This window comes from Takifugu flavidus, chromosome 14, assembly GCF_003711565.1.
Source record: "Takifugu flavidus isolate HTHZ2018 chromosome 14, ASM371156v2, whole genome shotgun sequence".
Lineage (NCBI taxonomy): Eukaryota > Metazoa > Chordata > Actinopteri > Tetraodontiformes > Tetraodontidae > Takifugu > Takifugu flavidus.
In genome coordinates this window covers 7,630,294-7,657,330 of record NC_079533.1, presented here as the reverse complement: position 1 = coordinate 7,657,330, position 27,037 = coordinate 7,630,294, and the positions used below count along the sequence as shown (strand labels likewise).

General features: G+C 50.4%; 1 protein-coding gene across 6 annotated transcripts in view; it reads left to right on the top strand.

Moving 5' to 3' along the window:
- The window catches only part of nrg2a (neuregulin 2a), a 59,134-nt gene that overhangs the window by 854 nt on the left and 31,243 nt on the right, over positions 1-27,037 (top strand). For 2 of the 6 annotated variants that reach the window (XM_057054109.1, XM_057054108.1), the window contains exon 1: positions 3,960-4,697. In XM_057054109.1, the coding sequence (XP_056910089.1) occupies positions 4,289-4,697 (409 nt within the window). In that variant the 5' untranslated portion in view covers positions 3,960-4,288. Of the gene's footprint in view, positions 1-1,719; positions 1,758-3,959; positions 4,698-19,665; positions 19,940-27,037 lie in introns of those variants that run through there. The other 4 variants (XM_057054112.1, XM_057054114.1, XM_057054110.1 and 1 more) reach the window with 4 other exon arrangements.

Sequence of the window (27,037 nt, the reverse complement as noted above, 5' to 3'; positions counted from 1 at the left end):
CTTCTTCTCAGCACTCAGATTGTGTCCTGGTTATTTATTGTTTATTTTTTTCCTGCATGTTTTGCACATTTTCCTAAACTAGCCATTTTTTTCCTCGCGCAGCCGTTTTTCATGTTACTGCATCGATTTAAAATGTGTCTAAATTAACAACAACACTCTGCGTTATAGCTTAATATTCATTAGAATTTGCTTTATCGTGAAAGTGACAATTATCCATATATATATATATTTAAATACATTTTCTAGCCGCCCTCTGAGTATTAGGGCATAAATGAAACAATCGACTTGATTCGTGATCGCTAAGTTTTTATTTTTCTGCATTCATTAATTTTGGTTTACCCATTGGAAGCATAAATTTATAACTCCTGATGATTTTTATGCCGCCCTGTCGTCGTGAAACAGCTGATTCGAGCTTCGGCCTGCGTGCACGAAGCTCAAACGCGCATCCACGTCACGGCGACGGGGCATAAAACCTAAAGACTAAATGGACAGAAAGGTGTCGGTCTGACCTGCAGCCTCGCATTTTAAAGAAAGACCTCACAACGCATTTAATGGCACAGAAATACGCTCAATTCGTAGCTAAATAAGCTAGTTCTGGTCATAAATATGCAAAATGATTTGGAAATACATCTACCCGAGATTCTGATCATGTGATCCTTAAAAATAAAATAAAATACAACAGAATTCTTCCGCCTGTCCCACTGCGGATCCATCAGCGGCCTTTTTGAGAATCGTTCATGAATTAAAGGACTGTGAGAAATGGAAGAATGTTGCCTGAACCGGCCGCTCGTTGGAATTTTTATTATTAATTTATACAAATGCTGCAGAAAATTCACGAGATGCTTCATACAAAGGTTATTTTAAATTATTGTCATCAAGAGAAAATGATTCTAGAAGGTTAAATAATACTTTAGGTGCTCTATACTACTAAACTGCAAAATAAAAATAAATAGATGCATATTATGACTAATACTGCTAAATATTAATGAATATTAACTAATGTTGATACAGATACAAGTGATGTATAAAATAAGAGCAACATTTGCTGGAGCGGAACCTCTCAGGCCGGAGATGCAGGACACAGAGGTGGTGCTGAGGGAGCAGCCTGGGCCCAGTCACCCTCATCACCTCATCACCTTCATCACCCTCATCACCCTCATCACCTTCATCACCCTCATCACCCTCATCGTCATCACGACCACTGCTGCTCTCATCTCATTATTTATATCATTCAATCATGGCTCTTTTGCGCTATAACGAGACATTCTCAACGAGCTTTTTATTCACACGTGATATATATTTAATATATTCTTTGTCTTTTAAATTTTTGACTTGTGTTTTTCTTATTTTTTTGGGCTGCGGTGCTAAATGTTTCCATCTATCTATCTATCTATCTATCTATCTATCTATCTATCTATCTATTATCTATCTATCTATCTATCTATCTATCTATCTATCTATCTATCTATCTATCTATCTATCTAATCTCATTATCTACTGTGTTTCAGTTTAAAGAAAAAAACAATACTGAAGTAAAAAAGATATAAATGAACAATAATTTATAAGGTAATTATCTAATACAGGCTGATCCGCTGTAAAACTGTCTTTTCAGTCATTTTAGACTAAAACTCTCATTTCTTAGCTCGGAAAGTTCAGCTCAGGAAATTCTCTTAATGTAGACGAGACATTAAAAGTTTGTTTTCTGCTGTTTAATTGAAGGTGGAGCCGCTCGTCTGCAGAGGAAATGCAGCGGAAGGGTGAGTAGACGTGAACTTACCTCTGACCTTTGCACGAGCCACCAGCAGCGACGTGCACCCGCGTTAGCGCGCGGGTTCATCAGGAGACGCTTCATTCTGCTCCCTCATATCGTGAAAGCCGATTTAAACCAAACCATCACCGTGTTTTATTGAGAGATTTCATGTGATGAGGGTCCGTTACACGTTTTCACGCGACGCCTTTCTTTAAAAAAAATAAAATAAAATAAATGATTCGCCTTTTATTATTAACCCCGTGCGTCCTGTAAATGCAGAATGTTTCTGTCGGGCCTATTTTATCCACAACGATGAGCCTGTTCACTGGATTAAGTATGGAAGTATTACGCACGTGGATTAGATCTTCTTCCGCGGGCCAAGAATGGGCGCTCAGTCAAGCATATTGATCAGTGATTAGTCATTTTCATACTTCTATCTCTGAATATAAGACTTAAACGGTGCCAAGTGTCACGGCGCTGTTAAAAGCAGCTGCCTGCATCAAATATCTCCACGATCATGTCGGACGCGCGGCCGCCTGCCAGGGGGGGGGGCGTTTCGTGGTTCTGGAAACTCTTCGGAGCAATGAGACATTTTAGGCCACGCCGAGAAAACTTCAATGCTGCAGGACACGACAGTGACATAAGATGACAGCACCGTTTGACCCAGCCTACCTCAGCGGCGCTCCGTCTGCGGGCTGTGGGGGGCCTCCAGGTCCCGGCGGCGCGCAGTCGAAGGCGAGCAGGGCCGAAAACGCATGAGAATTGGCTCGGTGGAGCGCTTCCGTCTCACTCACAAGATGGACCAGAAACGGCGAGTCGTGGCACAGGCAGCATCAACACGCGCAAGCACGCCTCGCCTCTGATGTCAGCGCGCACCGCGCTGGAACTTGGGCGACGCGCTCCCTCTGCCGGCGACGCGCTGGAACAGCAGGTCTGACTTGTGACACGTCCAAGTTCAGCTGTGATGGAGGCAAAAGTGCACGAATACCCGCCAACGCTCTCGGTGACTTCGTGTCGTGCGTAGGCTGCGTGTCGCGTTTATTCCCGCAAAAACTTATTTCATCACAATATGAAGAGAATCGGATTCTGTGAGCGTATAAAACTTTTCGCTTTTATCGATCAAATCAGTTTTTTCTGCGTAGTTGTCGGTTTTGTGAATTCTCACAACAGCAGAGAGCAGCTAGGTCGATTGGGAATCCCCTAAAATACATGTAAACATCATAATAATTATGAAATAAAATGATAATATCACTAATTCCGGATTACACCACCTGTATGTGAAATAGCTCATCAACGCAGGTCGCTCAGCAGATGTCGCTCTATCTGTCAGGAGAACGTGACAGTATCTGCGTCCATTATATTTAGGATTAAAGATATAACACAGGAAGAACCCAAATGTGGGTCAGAAACGTATATTATTATCGCAAATAGTGTTGTCAGAGATGTCTGTATCACGTGACCACCAGTCATTGTTAAAAAGAAACAGACAAGAAGGATTTTTCTGGTAATATTGGCCAAATATAGTGATGGAAGTAAGTCATATCTGGGCTGAGCTGTCTGGATTAACGCAGGGGGGGATGTGATCTGAATGCACGGCATCATTTTCCCGGGGAAACTCATTGAGAAGGGTCTCCCGAAGCGCCTGGAACGCTTTCGCAGCCTTAGTCATCGCAGCCATGTGATTTCTGCAGGCCCACCGGGCTGAATGCGGCTGCATCTGTGTTCCCACCACCCCCCCGTTGGAGCAGCGATGCCTTGGTGACGGGAGGACGCGGCTGCGAGCAGCGACAGTCATGGATTCGGCATTTCGCCTCCTTCCCTTGCACACGACGCGAGATCGCCGCCGATAAGACACCATGGAGTGATTGACGTACAGAACCTGGGTTCGGGGAGTGAGGAGATCGAGCATCGGCCGCCCGCATCCCTTCCATCCTGCAGCCCCTCGGCGATCGGCATCACATCCTCTCCGTCTGTGGCCAGTGGGGGAGGCGGGGGAGAGAGAGAGAGACAGCGGAGGGCTTTTGTGGCAACGCTGCCCACTGCAAATATTCTTTTATTTTGGGAAGGAAACGTGGCTCGCGCTTGACGTGCGGGCTGCAAAACTTGGGTCTCACTGCAGCATTTCACGCCTTTCCCTCCGCCGCAGATGATCCGGAGGAGCCGTCGCGCAGCACCACTGCAATTTCTGGGCAAAGATAAGAGTGGCGTCGTCTCGCAGAGGAGCATCTTCTCGGAGGGGAGACGCCGCCGATTCCTCGCGTCCTCGCCCGTCTGCGATGCCCCAGTGACTGGATTCGGAACCCGGCTTCGCCCCGCTGTTTTCCCCGCGTCGCAGCCGATGTTTACCCGCTGAAAATCGCCCCGAGAAGCAGCGGATCCCGATGGCATGGACACTTATGCAAGGTCTGCCAGGGCGCTGCCGTGCTACTGGAGCTCACTCGCTGTCTCTCCATTCAAGCCAGCCCCACCGCCATCGCCCCGCAGCCGAGAGAGCCGTGCCGCAACGCGCCCAGCGACCACCGAGCCAAAGCAGGCGGCATGAGGCTTGATTCAGTGCATTTATCCATGCTGGTCATCGGGGTCTCATTCGCCTGCTACTCCCCGAGTTTGAATTCCCTGCAGGACCAGGCTTACAAATCCGCCGTGGTGATCGAGGGCAAGGTGCAATCTACGCCCGGGAACGTGTCCGCGGAGCCGCATCGCGTGAATGTCAAAGTGCTGGAGGTCTGGCCCCTCAACAGCGGGGGTCTGGAGCGGGAGCAGCTCGTCACCGTGGGGGAATTCGGCTCCGAGGCTCCGTGCAGCAAAGTAAAAAAGAACCACAAGTACATCTTTTTCATGGACCCCACTGATGAGCCCCTGGTTTTCAAGGCTTCTTTCGCGCCCCTGGACACGAGTGGAAAGAACCTTAAAAAGGATGTTGGCAGGATCCTGTGTGAGGACTGCGGTAAGTTAATGCTTAGTGGATCACCGCTCAAGTCCAACCCGGAAGAACGAGCAGGTTTTTGGTTTTTTAAACTGTGGTGGACGGTGTTACGCGCAGCCAGAGGTCGGTTTGGAGTCTCAGATCGGTGCGTGAGGGGCGTCTATGCAGCAATTTTCGACAACTCTCGCAGGCTCCCATAGCCCACATGATCAATCAAACTCTCTTTCTCTCCTTCTCTCGCCATTCTCTTCCCCTAAACTGCATCAGACATGCGCCTCGCACTGTTGCTCACCAGGAATTGCAGCTCGTGCGCGTCCAACTATCTGCAACTCGGCACCGCGCAGAAGCAGCGTCGCATTTGAGCAGTTTCGGACGCATTCGAACGCGTTTCTTTTCTCCTTTCCCGCACGTCTCGGTGCCTTTTCCTCCACGCACGTGGCTTCTTGCCTGATTAACGTGCATTTTGAAATCCCGGGCCACGGATTCAGCACCAGGGACAGCGGCCTGTTGCTCGTGTCCCGTGTGGAAAATCCTTCACACCACATTGGTTCCTGGTCGATAATGAGCCCGATCCCAGAACGCGGGGATTTTCTGGGCTTCTGTGCGCGTTAACGGCCGAAGAGTGAGTTTAAAGTTGTGGAAATGTTGCTGCTGTGGATCCCAACTGGTCAACATGACCAACAAAGGAAACACTAAGCTTTTGCAAAGCGGACTTTTTATATATCCAAATGCTCTTCTCTTGGGTTTGAGGCCTTTTAATAGCTGGTTTAGGAGTTTTAATCTGACCTTGTGAACCTTATGTAGAAGGATCCCTTCCTGCTGAAAGGCTCCTTGTCATTGGCCCAGTTTGTCTATGTCTGCCCCCCCTCCCATGCTGAATTAGAGCTGAGTGGTCCTCTAGTTTTCTGTTCATACTCAGCCAACCGTGTCCTTTACGTGGACTTTCTTTAGAAGCTTTTAGCGTCGTTGGTCTTCGTCGTCGAAGCGACCGCTTCTCAATCACGAGCGCTTTTTTTTGCCCCGATAATTTGATGCAGGCAGATGAACGGCTCCCTCCTTAGGGACCTACGTTAAACGAAGTTTCCCGACTGGGGCCAGAACTGCTGTGTAAGCAGCTTTGTCGCTGGTGCCTAATTAGGGTCATGGGAGTTGCTGGAGTCTGTCCCAGCAGTCTCAGAATTGGGCAGGAATTCACCCCGGACCGGCTGCCGGTCTGTTTCAGGGCACACGCTGTTCTCTCACCCTCTGAGGCAGGAAGGGGCGGACTGACGGACGGCCGGCGCACGCCACTGACACACTCACGCCGCGCTGCAACGTCCCATCTCAGCCAAACGTGCACGTTTTTGGGGCTGCGGGAGGAAGCAGACAACCCGGCACAGGCAGAGAGAGACGTCCAGACTCTTGAGTTCCTCTGGCGTGTGCGCGGCATCACACCCGCTCAGCTTTAATTTGGGAGGTTTCCCGAAAGCCTGGCATTTACCCTTCAGGTTTCAGCCATTTTATGCAGATTATCTCCATTTCCAGGGGCTCAGGAGCCCCTGGAAATGCGGCCGGTTTGCTCAACACTTTAAGACAAGCAGATAAAACCTGAATAAGAAGTTGGCAGCTATTAAACTGCACGAGGACGTCAGAGGGGAACACGCGTGTGGTGGGATATCGTTAACGGAAGCAGAGAATTCCATTTTAAATAACGGAAGACAAAACAGCGCGTAGAAGTTTGCCGTGGTCGAGATTCGAGCGCATCTGGAGGAGACCTGGTCATGCGTCCGGGCCCTTGTTTACGCTGATATTTTAGTCTGTCCCAATTCTCCGGGGACCTGCGCCTCTCCGGTAAACCTGCCTTTGCTCCTCTTCGCTCACATCCTCTCTTCTGTCTCCAGCCGCCGTGCGATTCGTCAGCCGAGCATACGTGAGTTGGCAGAAAACGGTAGCCTAGCGTCGCGGCGCGTCGCGGCACTTGGCAGCGTGTTTCCAACAATGTCACAGCTGCCTTTGAGCTCGTTGCTTAAAATAACAGCAGCCCTGTTGCCAGAATGGCTCCATCTAAATCAGATCCCTGGGAGCAGCGATGGATCATTGCATAGTGTTCTAGAGTTAACTGGGCGATCAGTAAAGACTAAAAATCACAGCAACACGTACAAGAAAGGTCATCAGAGCTGCAGAGCAGCACATTATCCCATAACCGCCTCCTGATTTGTAATTAACCCAAATCCGAATCATTCCCGCTCTTGTCAGTAATCATTTCTTTGCTCATTAAAAGGACTTATTCCTCCCAAGTCAATTAGCATGACAACACAGTTGTGGAAGCAGGGAGTCATCTGTCTTTGTCCTACTGTATTCAGGTCGCAGCTGCTGCATTGAGGCGGTAGACAGGCAGCGTTTTTACCCCCCCACCCACCCCCGGAGCGATGCGTGTTTCTGGAACTGAGAGAGTTCTCCAGAAGCGCTAGACATGGATGACAGCTGCGGACGGCTACCGGGCCGCCCGGCAGACAGTAGCACGTCATTAGCGCACGTTCAGGGGACATTTAGCAAACGGTTGATTGTGACAAAGGTGCTTGTTTTCCAGGTCGGCTGCAGACGCGACTGCTTTGTACAGGACGCGGGCTTGTTAGGATAAGAGTAATTAAAGTGTTTCTGCCACCGCTAAAGCTAAAGGCTAATGAGATTGACCAGCGTGAGGTCTGGACTCCTTTGAGCAGAGGACTCTCTTTAACCCACTTCCTGTCTTTGACATAAAAGATCATTTCCTGACTTTTTTATGTCATGTTGGACCTTTTTTTTTGGAAAAAAAAGGTTTTTAGGCTTTGGGATCCATTAAAAAAACCACACATTTTGGCAGAGAGTGGATTTTATGACTGTGGGCTGTTTTAATGTGGAGGTCAAGGGTCAGCGATTCAAGGGTCACACCTGTTTGGACGTGCACAGCTGTTCCAGAGCAGGGAAAGTCAGCAGCGTGCACGCAGACAGACCTAGACTAGCACAGTAGAACTGTTGTTCACGCACGGCACGGCTCAGCAGTTGTTGCACATTCTGCCTTATTCCACATTTACCACCTCCAATGAAGCTCCGAGGAACGATGCAGGTATCTGATCGTCACGTGAAGGAGGGAATTTCTCCACCAGGATGCGTCAATATTTGTACTGTTGTTGCGAGCTCTGTGTGCGGGAGCTAAAGCTGCTGTGGCTAACAGCCCTGCTAACGACACAGCGTGTATTGTTAAGAGGATCTAGTTTCTGCGGAGCCGTGAGCCGTCAGGCCGTGTCACACCAGCCTGTGAGCCAAGGATTCGTTAGCGTTACATCATTTGACAATATTTTGGGTCCTTCCCTTGATCTTTTTTAATACGTTTAAGCTGCAGCTTTGCTATAATATGATTTCAGATTCAACATTATTAGCAAATTTTCTGCAGAGCCCAAAATCAATCGATGTGTTGAGCCGCGCCGACCCTCAGGAAGCCCGCGAGGCTCTAGGGCCGCCCTGGCGTCACATTATTAGGTGATTGACAGCTCACCTTGAGCCCTTTATGGCCGCTCTCAATAAATCCGTATCTCTTGGCTCGAGGGAATCATCCACAGGTGATGCATCCCCCACCAGAGGGGACGCACACGGGTTCAGACCAGCCCACCTGTGCACACGCAGGCAGTGAGGAGGACAAAGGAACAGAGCAGCACCTGGAGAAGATGCTCATTAACTGCAGCCTTTTTAATATCAACCAGGCCGTGATTGACAACAGTCGTTGTATCACGCCGCCACTCTGCTACGAGCTAACGTGCTAACGGACAGCTTTGAACATCGTGACTCCTTGAGCCCGAGTTGAGACATCGTCCACATCCGTCCTCCTGTGTGCGGCGTCGTTCACCTGCGGTGACGAGCCGCTGATCGGTTTATTTAAGTCACCGTTTGGATCAGCAGAAGAGAGCCGGTGCTTGAATTTCCCGCTCTGGTGAGTTTCTCTGATGTTTCACGCTCACAGAGGCGCGGAGAGGACGCCTTTAGTTTCCAGAGGTGGTGCAAGGCTGAGAACGGTGGTGTAACACTGCTGCACGGCCACAGGCAGCACGGAGAGCTTGTGCTCCAGCGTCAGACACCAGCGCACAATTAAAGAAGCAGGAATGTGGAACGTCGCAGCGCATCAACGTCAGCAGATGAAAACCACACATTTTCAGGGAACGTGGTTTCAATCTGGTTTTATGGGAGAACGTGCCTCGACAGAGCCAAATAACTGAAATGAGGCCTTATTATGATGTCACTCAGGTAGCAATAGGAGCTATAAATTAGAACATAAAACTGTTTACAGAGGCAGGAGAGGACACGTCTGCTTTAGGAAGAATGATAAAAGTATCCAAAAATAAAATCACACTTGTGTTTTCATCCACTTTTCTGAATGATTTCTGCGTATAGCCCAGTTCTCCTGGAGTTCTTCGGCCACGCGCAGCTGCCATCCAGCCCCTCGTTCCCAGTCCAGGGATTTACTGCGATCTGAGATTAAACAGGAAGAATTTAAATGACCAACAAAGCGAAACAGCAGCTGAAGCAGGTTCCCGAGGCTCTGTGATCAAGCTTTTCCAGCTCTGCTGCTCCCACAAACGTCTCAGCCCACTGAAGAATGTTGCCTCCACCACCATGAGGCAGTATGTGATCAGGATCAGGAAGCAGGAGAACCTCCGAACAGTCTGAAGGGATGAGTCTGCCGGGAACGCCCCCGTCCCGCGTCTGGGTCTGTGTCCGGATGCTCCGCGCCATCCGGGAGCCACGCGCGGGCGAACAGCTGCACGTGACCGTGGTTCGCCCGTGCCATTGATCCCCAGAGAGGCCGTTTATCCAGACTGCTGCCTTCAGCCCCAGGAACGCTGGGATTGATCTGACTGTGATGGCTGAGGCAATCATGTGCTGAGGTCAGGTCAGTGATAGGGCCTCTTTTCCTTCTTCTTCTTCTTTTCTTTAATGAGAACATAAAGAGTAAAGCAGATGTTTCTAATCCGACGCCAGAAGCTTCACACCCGAGCGCGTCGCCGTCCTGCCCTCACCGCTTGGATTTACTCCGCCTTTTAAATCATTCAGGGGGGTTGCAGCTATCTTGGGCTGCAATACTCCTCCTGCAGTTAGTGCACGTGATTAAATATTTAAAACCTTTTCTCTCACCACCCCCCACCTTCTCCCCCCACCTCAACGCTCGGCATTAAAGGTTCAGTCTGGAAAACCGCGTCCGCGAGGACTCAGTGAAAAGTTCACGTCACGTCAGTTACGCTCAAGCCTGAAACGTGCACGTGCAGGTGTGAGAACGGGGGGGGGGCGTCCACCACTAAACGGTGGCGTGCCCCACATGCGTCCGCGATCAACAGATTGACTCCCACTTAAACAGAAAAGCTTCCGATAATTGGGTCCAAGGCTTTGAGATTTGTTTGGTTCCCTGATCTGCGTCAATTCATGCGGACGGCATAACTCTCAAATCTGATTACCCCCCCCCCCCCCAATCTGTCTGTGACACAGTCCAATGTTGCAAACCTCTTTGCCGGACATGACAGACATAGTTGGTGGATTGCGTAATTCCCGTCAACGCCAGGGCTGCTGTCGGTGGATCGGCGTTGCTGAGGCATGCTGGGAAATTAACCTGCAATTCCTCGGCAAAGTGGGAGGGTGCGCGCTGCCGGGCACGGAATTTCATGTTCTGTTGCCTGCAGATGTTTTTTGTTAGCTGTAGGCACGAGACCAGAATTAAGAACCAAAGGAGCGCCGATCCTCAGCCGTCGGAGGTTTGTCTGAACAGCGAGTCCTCGCCGATCGGAATCAGCCCGGATTTATTTATTACCGCTTGTCTCCCGGCCGACGTCAACAGAGGACACGGCTCCAAGCTTGAGCAACATCTGCAGTTCCCCATCCGAGGTGAAACACTGTGTCCCGATGATAATCGCTGGGAACGCGGCAGTAAAAGAAGCATCGCTTCTTAGGAAAGCGGCTGAGCTTTTTTTGTTTTTTGTAATTAGCCGAACGTGTCAAACGGCAACAGAAATTACCAGGTTTGCAGCACAAATTAGCTCTAATTAGTTACCCGGGTTTCCAAACAGCAGGCAGGCGCCATCCAGCCGCGCGGCCTTGCAGCTCGGAACGCTGCGGAATATGCGGCGCGTTTCCGTCCGTCCGTCGCTGGCTTTGTTCACAGGAAGCCGGCTGACAGTGAAGGACGGGGCGGAAGGTGATCTCTCACCGTGCGCCGTCTCCGTGGCACCTACTCGCTGTCGGTCTGAGGCCTCGGCTCCGCTGCGACCCGCGGCCTCTGCAGATCCGGGAATGTTGCAGGATGTTTCCAGCAGGAAGTCGAGCCGATCACAACAGCCGCGTGGTCAGCGCTTCCCATTGACTCGCGCTCTCTCTTTCACTTAGAAAGCGTCTGGTGCAAAATCCAAGTCGCTTGTCGGCGCTTTCCACAAACCCGGGGGGGGGGGATCTGCCCTTCAACAGGAAGAAACCTTGAGCAGGACCACAGAAGGAGGAGAAGGGGGGCAGATAGAGAAGAGAAGAGACACACTGAGCAATCAAGACTAGAGGGGGTCAGTGGGGTCAGAGGTCAGCAGGTCAGCGTACAGCTACGGGGTCGGCGATACCTACAGATGGATAAAGAGAGCGGCGGGACGGGGGGGAAGGGGGGGGGGACTCCAGCTGCCGAGGCGTTTGCCAGTGCTTGGGTGTGTTAGTCTTCAGTAACCGTCTGAATTTCTGTTCATTTTCTATCATTCACTCGCATGTCCTGCGTGTGGCGCTGCCGGGGAGCCGCGGCTGGGACGCCACCGCCGCGTCCCACATGTCCAGGGCAGGCTGACAGTGTCCATGACAGGAACTCCAACAGAACGCCGCAGAACAAAAGGAGCATGGGAAGGGCAACTGTGTTTGTGTGCAGCGTGCTCAAGTGTTGAAAAGAGGGGCTGCCGGCACTCCCGCTGGGCGCCTCCCTCCCGGTGTGTTTAAGAGACGTGTCCAGCCATGTTCGCTCCACACACACACTCCGTATCCTGAGACAGGGTTTGTTTCCTCAGGTATGTTGTAGGTGTGGATTGATGTGTGTCTTAACATGAAAAGACTTTAAACAGAATGGAATGGCTTCTTAGCGGCATTTGGAAGCAGCCCAACAGGCTTCCTCTGGAGAGGAGCCGGGTCTCCGACCCCCCCGGGGAGAGGAGCAGGAGACGGCGTGCGTTCGGAGCAGGAGACGGCGTGCGTTGCCCAATCGTCCGTCGCGCACGTAGCGTGAAAGGAGGAGCAGATGAGCGCTGCTGACTCACACAAGAGCAGCTTGTAAACACCTCGCCACACTCATTCCTGAGGATTTATGTTGCACGACAATATTTAGACACTTTAACGTCATTTTACTGCGGGACGCTCTGATGTCGGCGTGGGCCGCACGTCCGTTTTTAGGAGCGTCTGACGTCCAGTTGGGAATGATTCAAGTTGCTGCAACCGTAAACAATCCCGAAACAGAAACGACTCCACGCCTCTGGCGCCCTTGTTCCGTTCATCCCCATTTCAAACTGATCTGGATTAAAACCAAATGTTGATTATCTCATCCTTCAATCTGTGGACAAGCGGATTTAATCCGGAATCTGTCACCACATTCGAAATCAAAGTTAAATACAGCCTCACGCTCATACCTGAGCCACACACACACACGCACACACACACCGATAGGTGTAAGAAAATCAAACCTGTTCACAGCAAAAATCCCTGTTATAGTTTTTCAGGCAATTTGCTTTAAATAATAATAATAAAAAATGCCAGACGTGTTCACAGCCCAGTAAAACGGAACGTTGCTGTTAATAACAACTATTAAATGCCGGTTCCCTGTATGTGGAGATAAAAGCATGCGTGTCTCTCTGTGATTACCTCCTGCACGTATGTGCGCGGGGGCGTGTGTTTTGTTAGTGGGCTGTTACTCTATCCTTTAGCATAGCTTGCTCGTGACCTTCCACCAGAGCTCCTGCTCATTATTGTGCCGCTCTAATCTGGAGGGGACAGAACTGGGTGCAGAAGTGTATTTATCTTCCTGCACAAATAGGACCTCTTTCCGTCTGGTCCCTGCTCAGCTTGTTGTTGAAAGATAGCGAGCGGCGTAAAGAAACCTTCAGCCGGTGTGTGTGTCTGCATGTGTGTGTGTGTGTGTGTGTGTGTGTGTGTGTGTGTGTGTGTGTGTGTGTGTGTGTACACGTGCATGGGTGAACTGAGATGTGTCCCAGCTGGCCCACCGACCGACACGCTAGCCATCCTCTCGCTGCAGCTAATGTGGACAAAAGAGGAATATATCTCCCCTGTGATATGGATACCCCTCAACTCTGGGGGTGTTTTCACCCCAAATGAGAGCAGCATTCCTGGCAGAGGTCTGCGGCAACAGCCAGTCAGATCAGCGTTACAGAAAGCCCCCGCCGCCGCGCTCTGCAGCCCCGTTTCCGCCTGCTCGCCATCACATCTGTTGGGATGTGTACTTTTGCTACGCATTGTCTAGGCATGTTTCTTTTCATTCCCCTGTTGTCTCCATGACATTAGCTTTGCAAGTAGTTATCATACTGCCAATGGCCACGGGCCAGGGAAGCTGTGGGGGGGGGGGGGGAGCGCTGTCCTCAGACAGCAAAAATGCGGCGTGAAAAATAATGCAACGTACGGCAACACGTGTCTGTTTCGGATGCCATTTTATCGCTGCGCCCGGGGTTTCCTCTGACCAACTGTCTCGCCACTTCACCGTTATCCGGTTTAGAGTTACATTATGGCTTTTTGAGCAACAATTAATACTCTGTTGGCTACAGCTCAGCTATTAGAGTTTACACCAAAGCTGCAGTGCTGCTGCCACCATCACTAAGCTGCTCATACTGGTGGCGGCGTGCGTATCAGCTCTGTTACAGCCTCAGCTCGCATTGACCTCCTTCTTACACTGGCGTTGTCACTGGTCTCTTTACTGGTGGATTTAACTGCCCCTAGAGGGGTCGCGGGGGGTTTACAGGCCTGTTGTCACCCTGAGGCGACCCGCTGGGATGGCAGCCGCGTCTGATCGCCATGGCGCTGTGTGGGGCCAACCGGCACCTCCACTTATCAAGCGTCCCCCAATTAGAGCCTCCCTTGATACGCTCACACATGCGTAGTCGCCTGTTTTCCAGGAAAAGCCGAGGTTGGCGCAACACAAACAATGAGATAAGACGGCGTCTCGATAAGGCCGGACTCAGCCGTGACAGGCCAGATCAGAAATGCAAATGATTCGACCGCAGGAGCCGATTTGGCTCCGCGTGCGAAAGCCATCGCGCTGTCCTCATCGTGACATGTTTGTGCGGCTCTGAAAACACACTGTGGAGATAAACCACCGGCACAGGCCGCAGGAGGAATTTGATTTGATGTGAAGAATGCGGAGCAGAGAGCGGATGCGCGCTTGTTTTTCAAGGAGAGCTTCGTGCTGATAAGAGCGGCCCCTGTCCCGTGTTTTCCCCTGTGTGGATGTACGTCGGCAGTTTACAGCAGGGAACAGTCAGGCGGCAGATTCACTTTCACTGACCAGCGAAGGTCGGGGATCCGGTCCCGATCGCCCCCGTGTTGGGGGCCGTGTTACAGCGGCAGGCATCGGCACTCGCTGGGTAAACAACAACAACAACAACAACAACAACAACATCCAGGCCAGGTGCTGTGCTGCGTTTCAGATCTTGCGTCTTCAAAAAAAAAAACCAAAACGAAGTAGGTTAAGCTCTCCCGCAGAATTAGTTTGGATTAGGCGCGCATGAGTGGAAAAACAGGTCCACGTTGGAGGCATCCCAGAACCACGCTCGCCTCGTATTTACACGGGGATGCACCTGTGTGTTTGGACGCTTGCGTGCGTGTTTGTGGGGGTATGTTTGCGTTTGAGTGTGACAGTGTATACTTTGTCGGCCTGAGGACACTTAGAGCGAGGATGTGTTGTTCTCAGTGGTGAGAACACACATATGTGTTTGCATGAAGACCTGGCCCTATGTGGGTGTGTGTTTGATAAACTGTGAGAGCATGTGGGAGACTGTTTGTCTATTCATTTGAGAGAGAGAGAGAGAGAGAGAGAGAGAATGAGGAGGTGGAAGAGAGCTGCTTCCAGCCTCTATCTTCAAGTCAATCTGCTCGCAGCCACACAAACCTCTTTATCTCTCCTTTAGACGGGCAGGAGGGAGACAGGCAGAGAGACAGACAGAGAAAATAAATGTGCTTAAAAAGAGGAAGCGTATGGAAAGAGAGAGAGAGAGAGAGAGAGAGATTCAATCAGGCAGCCTTAAGAAGATAGACGTCTTTTTTGTTTAAGAGGATCATCAAAGTCATGCTCAGACAGCATCTGTCATTACAAGTATTCTAGCTATGCTAGCATCACCCCACTCATCTATTATTGTCCAACTTAGAGGCTGTTTGCTGTCAGCAGACTGAGGTACGGAGACGGAGATGCAGCTTTCATGCACGCTTTTCATCACTGACATCATCGGCAAGGTATTTTTTGCCACGTTCGGGGCTTTTCGTGTTTATTTGACCCCCCACCCCTCCTGCATCCTCACGCACAGGCCGCACAGCGCCGGCTCATCTCTCGTTCCGTCGCACCCGAGCACCACTGATGGCAAAAAGAGGTGTCGGTTTGCGCTCGCGGAGCTGCAAGTGTATACAGTTGCGTCCTGCCGTGGGCGTGCCTGTCTGTCTGGCTGCCTGCCTGTCTGCAGAGAGGAACAAAGGATGCCAAAAATAAAGATATTAATAAATCAAGCTCAACATAATCGCAGGTATGAATGCAAATGTGTGCCGGTTGTTTGCATCGCAGATATGGCAGCGCCCCAGTTCAGGAAGATCGTGTCTGAGTGTGTGTGTGTGTGTGTGTGTGTGTGTGTGTGTGTGTGTGTGTGTGTGTGTGTGTGTGTGTGTGTGTGTGTGGAACAGGCTGCTGTTGCCCTGGCCTGATATTGCAGTATGATACCCCATTGGTTGAGTAGTTGCTATGCTCATCTCTTGCTCCTCTGGGCCCTAATCAAGCTCATCCCAGCGTGAGTCAGCGCGGCCGTGAACGCTCCTTAACGTCGGGTCAATCATTTATGGGGCGCGGCCGCCGGCCCGTGGCCAGGGCGTCCGGTAAAGGGACAGGCGTGGAGGGCGGCTGAACGCCGGGCACAGATGGAGAACCGAAGGGATGAAATGAAGAAAGAGAGAAAAGGAAGCAGGAATCTGTGGCCTTGAGAGCGGAGCATGCTCAGTGCTGATGTTTGTCAGCTCTTCCCCTCTCAGATGCTGCTGCAGTGTCTCCCAGCAGGCTTGGCTGAGGCTTGCTCATGGACATGTCCCTCGTGGAGACACTCTCTCTACCCTGGACCCCCCCCCCCCCCTCTCACACATCCACCTCTTCTCTCCTCACTTTTGCCCACTTTGCTCGCTGGCATCCTTCCTTGTTTTCCTCTCTCTCTCTCAATCTCTGATCCTCACTCCGCCCTTCCACACGTTCGCTCGCACGTACTCCAGTTGCTACCCTTAAGACTGCCGTTGCCATGGTGACCGCTACGCGCTGCGGAAACGTCAAAGAGCCTAATCCGCTCAGGATCACTTCCTCGTTTTAACTCTTGAATTCTTCGCTGCTCTTCCTCTCGCTGCAGATGCCCCATCTGATTTTTCACCCCCTCGACTGTAAACGAGTCGCCGTTTTGTTGCGTTCGTGCGGACGATGCGTCCCGTCGGACCCGTCCCAGCAGTCCTTCCAGGAATGGCCGATGTCGGATTGCAGCGTTTAACGCAGTTATTTCAGCAGTGAGAGAGGAAGTGGTCAAACCCTCCAGCGCAGGAGGACCTGAAAGGCAACAGGGTCTGGATGGCCGGCCCAAACAGGGTCGACCCAAACAGGGTCGGCCCAAACAGGGTCGGCCCAAACAGGGTCGACCCAAACAGGGTCGGCCCAAACAGGGTCGGCCACCCAGGCAAATTCCTTCCAGCGGTTTCCGTGCGTCAACCTTTCTTTCATCCCGTGTCTGTATTGTTTTTCTTTTGCCACCTTAAATAGCTACAAACGGCTACAAACGGTCCAAAACCTCGGCGCAATCGTGGCGCTGCTGATAAGACGGCCGGTAAAGGTGGGGCGATGTTCTGCTTTGCTAGTTCCACGACCCCTTCCCCCATCTATACTTTTAGTTTTCCACTTTTATTTCTTTCCTCGGGAGGTGGTGACCCCTGACTTGCCCTCGTACAGACACGTACACGTTTAAGGGCCCCACATGTTTATATACTTTGTTGTTGAGAAAGAAAAAGAGCAGACAGATGTAAACACTACAAGCTAACGACTGCTTAAAGCCATTATGTCCAGAAAGATTAATTCTGCTGTCTGGTAAAAGGCAGGCGGGCTGTTGAGCGCTCTCCGCGTGATGATGTGCAGGTATGCCGTAGTTAAGAGGGAGCTAGTCGGCACCGCCGCGCTGGAAAGCTGTCTTCTATTTTCTGGGGGCAGCAAGGAGGGATTAGGAGGCAGGCAGAGATGGGGCCTGAGAAACATTTATGAGAAGAGCGTACAAAGTATCCATGTCACAACCCCCTTTTTTTATTTTTTTTGATACGTTCAAGTCGCCCTCCCCCCGCACTGGCCCAGCGTGCCCCTTCCTCCAGACCCTCCGGATCCAAGTCGGCTGTCGAAAAACAGCACGTTCGCGTCGACAAAAGAAAGAGAGGGAGAGAAAAAGGAAGAGACTTAGGTGTTCGTTCTGGGTCTGGGTGTGAAAGAGAGAGATAGCGTCAGGGTCCCATTGTTCTGAGCCCATCTACAACACCCCGACCTTGCTGACAGGCCACCGAACAGGCCGAGGGCTGTTTGGGTACCTCACACTAACCCCACCACCAGGACGCGGTTGTGGTAGCGACGGCAACGCTCCACATCCGTGTAGAGATTCCACAGCTACCACAATAACTCCCGTTGTTCTCAGACTGAAGTTTCTACAACCCATCATCAGTATAGTCCCAGGAGAACCTTTCAGTGTTGCCTTACAAAGGACCGGTTACTGAAATAATACCCTATCAGGGTTTTATGCCTCGACACATTGCCTAACAATTCCCTGCCTGCTTTCAGCGAGTATTCCAGATATTCCCCTTTGAGATAAAAGCGGACCGGCACTTGAGTTGTGGCTGTTTGACAGGAAACTTGAAGGTTCTTCTGTGCTCGGCTGAAAACGGAGAAGGTGGGAAACACGCTGCGCTGTGATGGCTCGTGCTTAAAACGCCGTGAGATTGAACGTTTCCAAAGCCGTTTGTACTCATTAAACGTTGCCTGACAGTAATCCCAGAACTCCTGGAAGTTGCCCTGGACAACAGCAGCCTAACATGATACCGCACGACCTCGCTGCTGTTATCCGCTCCCTCACCTGTTTGGTCTCTTGCCTAGTTTATTAGGAACTCTCGGCGGGACCAGCCCACCTCGAAACTCGCATTTCTTTGGTCCCAAGGTCATAAGTTCTTTCTGACACGCACCTCGTGCCCACCCACAGGCTTGGAGACAGGTCCCGTCTTGTCGGATTGCAGAGAAGGAAATGAGTGATAAGTTTGGGTGCGGGGGAGAAAGAGGCGGCGGGGTGGCGGGGCGGCCCTCTGACGCGCCATCGCTGCTGCCAGTCTACCAGCAACCTGCTGACAGGTCAGGTCATCGGTGGGGAGAGGGGAGAGGTGAGGAGAGAGTGGGGGACAGCGCTACCTCAGCCCCGATCGGGGAGTCAGAGCCCGGCCCGGACGTGACCCGTTCTTACTAAAAGATGGCCCCGTGCTACTGAGAGCACCGGCCCATTATTGCTGTTCCCTACCCGCCGCTGCCTCCTCCCACCTTACGTCAAGGATCCTTTGAGGGTTGGACGGAGGCAAACCCCGGGAGGGCCCCGCCAATGACTCAGCTCCAGTTCTGTTGGCCCTTTTTCTTTTTTCTTTTCCTGTGACACACAAGTTTCATTGAGAGTCACTCTTGTTATTTCAACATGTTTTTTAAATAACGTTTAACTGGGGCGCCGGAGTTCCGCCAGCACGGAATTAGAGGACCCGGCTGTGATCTTCCAGAAGAAGATAATGTAATCATCACTTAAATGAAAACATTAGCCGCGTGTCGTGATCCAGGCCGCTCTCGGGTTTCTGTCGGCTCCTTTTAACCTTGTTCTACCTCACGGTTTTGGGCTTCACGCCGTCTTTATCACTTGATTCAGAATATTAATTTAAAAAATAAGCAAAACAAAAGGCCTTGAGGCATTTGCAGGCCATTGTTTGTGTCCAACAGTTCAAATGCTAACCGCGGATGACACCTGGCTAACAGTGACAGCGAGGGAGAGAGCTACACCCGCAGACTAGCTGCAACTTGCCCGCAGCGCTGGGAACTGACAGACAAGAGAAGTGAGAAAGGGGAACAGGAAGTGGAGCCACGGAGGATTTGGTGTCACTTTTTTGAGAGGCAGTCCGTCACAGATTGCAGCCTGACGTTCGGCACCTCACACGTTGCTCTCTCTTACAGTCATCCGGCAAATCCGCGCTTGCCAAATCTGAACCAGATGTCGGGGTCCCCCCCCAACACACACACACACACACACACCCGACATCAGCCTGGCAAAAGCAGGTCTCCAGATGACTCGGGCGGGGTCAGCGCCGGTGCCGGGGGGGACATCTCGCGCTGCCTCTAGGGCTCTTTACAAAAGGAGGAGATGCTCCGGGAGGAAGCTGAGAGCGCGGTGCAGGAGCCAGCCCGCCACGGTCTGTGGCGCTCTGGTGGCTGGGAGGCCTGGAAGAGCCTCTGCTTATCTGATAGATCCTGCAAGGGAACAGTTGATTGCCTTAAAGCAATGGGAAATGCCTTCTCTGCTCCCTCCCTCCCTCCCTCCTTCCCTCGCTCTCTCTCTCTCGTATTCTCTCACTTTACCCCTTAGTTTCCCTGAGCACTGCTTCTCTACCTTTCTCTCCCTATTTTTCCTCCCTCCCTCCCTCCCTCTCTCTCTCTCTCTCTCTCTCTCTCTGCCCTGCTGTGAGTAGGTGGTTCCGTGCTGTACTTGATTAGAACGAGTCTATATAGGAGGAGAGTCGCTCTCACAGGCTCAGAGTCTGCTGGTGTCCACTTGTCACACGCTCCCAATCGGACTACCTGGGATTTTACTACTATTGTTATTTTTCTCCAGTCTTGTCCTGAGAGGATTTACTTTCTTGTGACAGCATGACGGAGAGCAAGAAGAAAGATAAGAAAGGGAGAAAGAAGGGGAATAAGAAAGGACAAAAGGAGAAAGAGGCTGATCCGTCTGCAGGTAAAGAGACATTCATGTTGGATTGTGTGTAACAGCTCGTCCTCGCGTCCCGTCCCGTCCCGTCCCGTCCCGTCCCGTCCCGTCCCGTCCTGTTTGTGTGACATTGGGCTCATGTCAAAGTACCAACATGACAGCGAGACCCCCCCCCACCTACCGACTTGTTAAAGCTTGCCGCCCGATTGTCACAGGTCTCCTGATGCATATGGCGTGTGTAGGCTTCAGGGATGTGGAGGACTCGTGCGCGGAAACAGAACAATCAGCTGAAACTTCCACCAGGCTCCGCTCGGGCCGAGACAAAGTACAGTGGCATTAGGAGCTTTCCTGTAACACCAGCATTTTTGTCAAAGGCAGGTTGGAAGAGAAACATGTTGGCTCATTCATCGGGTTTGAAAGGCTTTGTTCTGCAACTTGGAATGGCCCCGCCGTGTTTCATTAGACACGTTTTGACAGGGTGAATAATTCAATAGTTCCACAGAGCTTTTTGCTTAATTCTCAGCATGCGGTGAGTCATCCCACATAGAAAGTCTACTTTTTGCTGGAAGCCGCTTTGACATTGGAAGAGCGCACGCGGGAGCTGCCTGTCTCTCCCAGCCATAAACACGCTCGGTGAAGGACCCCGACAAGCCGCAGCATGTCACTGGGCTGACCTCGGGTCATGGGGGAGCCCAACCCCCGTTCCAGGGACACTTTCTGGACCAGATCCTCCCGTTGTACCTGCGTGTCACGCCTGCTGGGATCAGATACTGTATCACGCGGAGCATCTCATAGGGGTCCTTCTGCTCCCTTATGTCATAGTTTCGGAGCTGGAGCGCACGTTGTAGCGCACGGCGCCTTTTTCTGCTGCTTTTCGAACCTTTGTGTGACGACTTGACTCAACGTTTCAATCGTCTACGGTTGCTTTTGTCCGCTTTGAGTCAAGTTCCTGAAACGTTGACTCGCTGTTCGCTGGAATCTCTCCCGCTTCTTCTTGGCATCTTTGTTAATGAAAGCTTGCAGCTGTCTCGCACACGCGCACGCTTGCACACACACTCACACACACACACACACACACAGAGGAACTGGGTGTGATAGGTTTACTCTAGTTTATTCTCTCTGCTTTTCACAAAACGACTGGAATCCAAGTGAAACTGTGGCTGTGAATCGCTGGTTTCTGTCAACGCTCACTTAAACTCGCCGCTCGTTCAGCTGCTGTTTTCCACCGATACTCACAATACTCACACGATCTGACCTCAAATCATTTTCTTCTTCTCTTACTTAATGAAACTGCTAGTTTCGATCAGCCTGAATGAGTAAATAGGGTAGCCTATTTCCAAACTGTGTTAAAATGGAGCAACACTCAGTGGCGTTTGCATTAATGCGCGTTATCAGGCCTGTTTTTGGGACCTAAGGCTCCAAAAACAGGTCATCCAGCATTGGGAGCTTAATCCACCTTTCTGTTTACCTTTGTAGTGCTGGTGTTTAGATAGAGAAAGGTGTTTTAACTAGTCAAATCCTCTCACAAGAGTGACGTTTGAAACACTGAAATGGGTCGGGAGCACAAACTTCTCCTGTTTTACATGGATGCCGCTTCGCAGAGCAGTGAAAAGTAATTCAGCTAGTCAGAGCAAACATCTCCCATCATGCACCTTTCAGCGCACGCTGTCTAAAGAGCGTCCTGCTTTTCTTTATTCCAGGCTTTGGATGTTCTAGCAGCTATGCTAGCAACCTTTCTGTAGCGTGTTTACGGATAAAAGGCTGATAAATGGTGCTACAACAGCAGCAGCGGTAGCGACAGGAGACACATTAGCCGAGGAAGAATCTGTTTATCGTCCCAATTAAAGTCCAATTTCATCATTGGTGATGTTTGATTGATAGCCACTGTTGCTTGCCAACCATTCCGCCACCTGTCTATCTGTCCTGAGGCGCGTTAGTTTCGCAATAATGCACCGTAGCTGCTTGGATCTGTAGGTTTCTGGTGAAGATTTGCACTGCAGCTGGTCGCGGTTTGCAGGACTGTTTAGTCTATCGCACCGGTTAAACGTTTGTATGGGGTAGGTTTTTTCCCCCACTCATGTATGTACACGCACTTGCTAGGATGAGGCGTGTCAAAATATAATTATATGTAATCCAGCCCATGAGAGCTCTGTCATGGCTGTGAGAGTCAGACGTCAGTCACTTTTCACCAACTTTAGACGGACAAAACGTCGTCGTTGAAACCGACTGTGAGACGTCATTTTCCAAGGGTCGTTAGCGTAAAGAAGCCTGTTGCTACCGTTGTCAAAACCGTATCGATACTTAACGATAATTCTTGTTATGATGTCCTGTGAAGCGTCGCATGAGGCCAAACTTGCCTCTGTTTGCGTGTCATGGTAATATTATTTACAGAAAGCAACACCGGGCTCCTTCTTTTTGTTCCAGGTGCTGGTACCACACCTTATTTTCCATAACCGGGATCGTTTGTGTGCCTATTAGACGTATTAAGGCTCCACGCTTTTGGTTTTACTAACCTTATTTATCACGCAGCGCCATAAACAAATCAATGTCCTAAATTGATTCATCAACAAAAAAATAAAATGATGTTTACGGCCAGACTTTTAAGATAATTGCCACTTTGGCGAAGTGCTAACACAGAAATGCGCTTTGGTTGCAGCGGTATTGATTGAGCCATTTTCCGCGGCCCATTTGGCTTCCGCGAGGCGGCGTTATGAGAACCGCGTGTTTTTGAGCGGATGACATGTAACGTTTGTGTTACGCTGCTCTCTTCATACCGATGTCATAATAGGTGAATCAGCTGTTACGCAGAAAATACGCAACTTTATTAAGTAATGCTGGTTGTTATCCTGAAAATCCCCGTCGGCTCCAGTCACGTCAGCCGGGGTGAAGACGAGCGCCATGTGCACGCCACGGCCTGGATGCGGGTGACCTCTGGCAGCAGCCATTGATCAGCGCATTTCCTTTCCACGTCCTTTTATTCGTGGGCCAGGTTGATGGAGTAACTGTGAAATGTGAACCTTTGCAAGCCCCCCCCCCCATCAAAGAGAGCCGGACGGGGGCCAAAACATGGAAGGAAAATTCCACCAGCATCCACCAGATGCAGGAAGAAGCTGCAGCCCAGCAGCACGCAGCTATAAACGGGCGCGCTCCAGCGCCGCTCAATGCAAGCAATCAGTCATAAATCGAGCTTCGGTTAGCTTTTAGCATCGTAGCTTCAGCTCTGGAAGTTTCCTCCTGCCAACAATTAGCGAGTGAGTCCCTCATGATCCGAAGTTCTGCACCGGTCCGGTCCTAAAGTCGGGTGTTGGTGGAGTCTTGGAGGTGAACTGGCTTCAAGGGAGGTCATTTGGGTTCGTGCATCTAGATTTTCTTCATTACTCCCCACCGAGAGCCGATTGTCTCTCAACTAGCAGCCGATAAAAATAAGGAAACAAAAGCTGTAAATGTAAAGTGACAACGTTTAATTATGGATCTTTACCTCAAGGCTGTTCAGTTCATTTATGTTCCAATGTTGTTTTAAAAAATATGATGGGCGGGTTTGGAGCGACCAGAAAGAAACAATTGATTACATTTTGGTTGCGATCCAGGTCGCCATCTGGAACGAGGACTTTCCGCATTTATTTATTTATTTACTTATTTGGGATGCTTCGCTCTCGCCGGATCGGGCCAATTTCAACATTTCTTTTGCTTGTAATTCCACAAATAATGCCCAGAATGTTTGGCACAAAATGACAGAGAAAGCCGGGATCAGGCTTCAGCAGAGGTACTGACATGTGGGGGAGATTAGGAGCCTTGGCGGAGCGCTGGGCTGTCCGAGTGCTTTATAGTTGTGTCTCTTTTTTTTTAGATTTATTCAAATAAGCACTCCCTAAAAAAATGTAGAAGTTTTCCCCAGAAGAAGTCACAACAGCGTGAGACCGGCCGCTAAAGGCCGCCCGCCAGGCTCCTTTAACCTTCGGGCCCACCAGATTATTTGACGCTGTTTGACATCGTCCATTGGAAGCTCATCAGTTTCCAGTTGGGGACGCCGCCGCCGCCGCCGCCGTGTGATGTGGACTCGACCCGCTGCGGTTTCAACCTCACATGTTGGTGGTTTTAGTGCTTCAAGATGTGGTGGCGAGCAGAGATGTTCACACTTAGTTAATTACAGGAGGCTGTCATCCAGCGGACCGTGCGCTGCCGAGTGATCTCTCAACCCGCTTCACGCCGTTGTTTGAGCAGTCTCCTAGCCAAAAGCGAAGGGGGCGTGGCCTCGGGCTCGTCGTTTGACCCCACGAAGGCCGCTAACGCATGAGGTCGTCCACCATAACAAATGGTGGCGGTTGACTCTTTTTACCGTTGTTATTACCGCTGTTATTACCATTGTTATTATTGAAGCCACATCCGGAAGTGAAGGAGGAGGCGGCTCATTTGGATTTTTCCCGTTTCGTGATCGGCTCCACCTCGTTTGTGATGTTTAATTTCAGTGTTTCCATCAGCTGTCAGATGTGGGCCGAGGGAATGATACCCAGATACCCCCGTGGGTAATCTGAGATGCCCCCCCCCCCCCCCGCGGTGCTGCTCGAGGAGGGAGGTTGTTCGATGACGTTTGCTTCATCATCGTCATCGTCGGTTCCACCAGAGAGCGGCTCAAATGAAATTTCCCGTTTTGGTGGACGACTTTGGGAGGAACAAATCAGTCAGGACGAAACCGAACCCCAGACGTGTTTGTTGAGGGTAACGCTTTGGAAATCTGCCATTCCAGCGTCTCGGAGCTGGTTTTGGGGCCGCTCCAAACGCTCGACATAAACACAAGTTCTTCTGAGTGGCCGCGGTCGAGCAGGAATCACTTTAAAGGCAATAAAGAATCAACATTAATGAGCTAAGTCACATTCATCCTGTGGTGGAAGCTAACCCCCCCCCAGCTAACACTGATTGCAACACTCTCGCTCTTTGGGTGTTTTTGAGTCACATATAAGGAACGTATCGTTTGGGGAACATGCGCTGGTTGTGCTGGGAGTCTGCTGAAATGATATCTATGAACAGATGTCGCATTACAGAGACGAGCGAGCGGTTTCCCACATGGAGAACCCATTTCTTTGTCTTACCACGCAATTTGTCTTCTGACAACTCGCAGCGAGGTGACATAACGCTGGAGTAATCAGGGATACTTTGTCTAGGAGGGAGAAGCACAAAGGCATGCCTCGAATTCCTCTCCTAAGCTCCTGGAAGTAAAACAGAAATGTTAACTCAATAATAACGACAGATGCTTTGTTAATTCATCAAGTCACATTGTTTTTGAAGCGCTTCCTGTGCTGGGGTTTCAAACTCTTACCCAAGGCTGGAGCTGTTGACACGCCCGTTAGGCTTCTATTCTCAGATTAGGTTTTTATAGTCCATGTCTGCAGCTGCCCCGCCGCTTCAAAAAGAGAGAATCGGGCCGTTGTTGAGCCGAAGCTTCATCATCGCTGGATGCTTTTCTCACCAGGCTAATGGGAAACGAGGCCGCTGTGTGTCTCCCAGGAGCGCTTTGCTTATTGTTTTGTTAATTAGGGAGAACACTCAGATGCAAAAGCACATTTCTAGATAGTTTTCTATGGATATGAAGGGAAAATAAAAGTGTCCTCACAGTTCTGTTATATGCTAAACAACAAACAACAAAACAAAACAACAAAAGTCCACTGAAACCTCAAAACTGATTAATTCGAGCCCCAATCATTGGATTAGCTGATACCGATGCTTTTTGGGTTTTTTTTCTGGAGATCACACCAAGATGGTAGTTAAGATGGTAGTTAAGATGGTCGTTAAGATGGTAATTAGGTTTCTGGACGTTACGGCTCAAAGTCAACGTTGGTTTGTTCATGTAAACTGGGTAAAACTGGGATTAGAGCCGATCTTTGGGCTGTAACATGTCAAACATCTGGGAGCTTGAGGGTCCGATGGTGCGCGTGGCCACAACAACCACGTCCTTTTGGCCTTTTCTGTTGCATCTGGCTGATACGGCGCTCACCGTCTTCTGTGTGTGCTTAAATTGCCGAGTCATCGGTAGAAACTAGCTGCCCATCAGCGGTTTGATCGGCAGCTCCTCATCTGTGATTAACCGAAGCGGAGATATCTGTACCTTCTCCATCAGCCGGCGTGATGCTGAAGTCAGAGGAATGGGCCGCCCGTTGGGCCTCTGGGCCGTCTGATCTTCACTTAACATCACCTCCAATAGAGTCACCAACTGCTGTTGAATCACAGAGAGCAGCTGACGAAGAACATGTGGCCTCTGGCGTCTGTGATGTCACACCTCAAAGGGAGAAGCACATTTCTGCCTTTACGTCGTCCCAAATCCACTCGGGACGGTTCAATCTTAGACCGAGCGAGGCGAAACACAAAGTTCCACCCCCAGAATAGCTCGTTAAGGTTAGCGAGCGCCGCGCTACAAAGGCGCGTCTCGTGGTGGAATCTTTGACTTGATTTTTTCCGAATGACCCAAATATCATCGCTCACATTTTCCAACAGGAAGCCGTCCACAGATAAAAGGCCACTGTCTTGGCAGCCGCGGAGTAATTTTAGCAACAAACAGCCTCTATTGAACTGCTGACTCGCTGCTTTTTCCATTGATCTGTGCTGTTTGCGAGCTAATTTTAACGTGACATTTCATTATCTTTGATTCCAGCACATGTAAGGGACTACCCAACGCTGCGGAATATTGGCGTTATCCTGCCAAATTCCAGGTTTGCAAGTCAACATCAGTCATAAATTTAAGGGAGCAAATTAATAAAATGCACATATGAAGTCTGAATGATGATTGTAGAGTAAAAACGGTCCAGGTCCACTTGTTAATATGGGTCGATCACTGCTAAAGTCGGAGTAGATGTGATATATTCAGGCAAGTAAAAGGCAAAAATCTGTTAAACTGAGGGTTGGCGATTGGAGAAGGTGATGTGGCCCCGTCGTAATGACCAGGCTGACAATAAATTCTGTTTGCTTGGACAGATCACTGATTATTACAAATACACAGACGTCGTCCTCGGCTTAGCCTCATTAAAGCCGAGACAATTAAACACAAACAACCTGCCAATAAATAAAACCATCTGCTGAAATCGCGGTAGGTGCAAAGAGCAATATACAGCACGTCTGTTTATTGCTCCGTCTCCG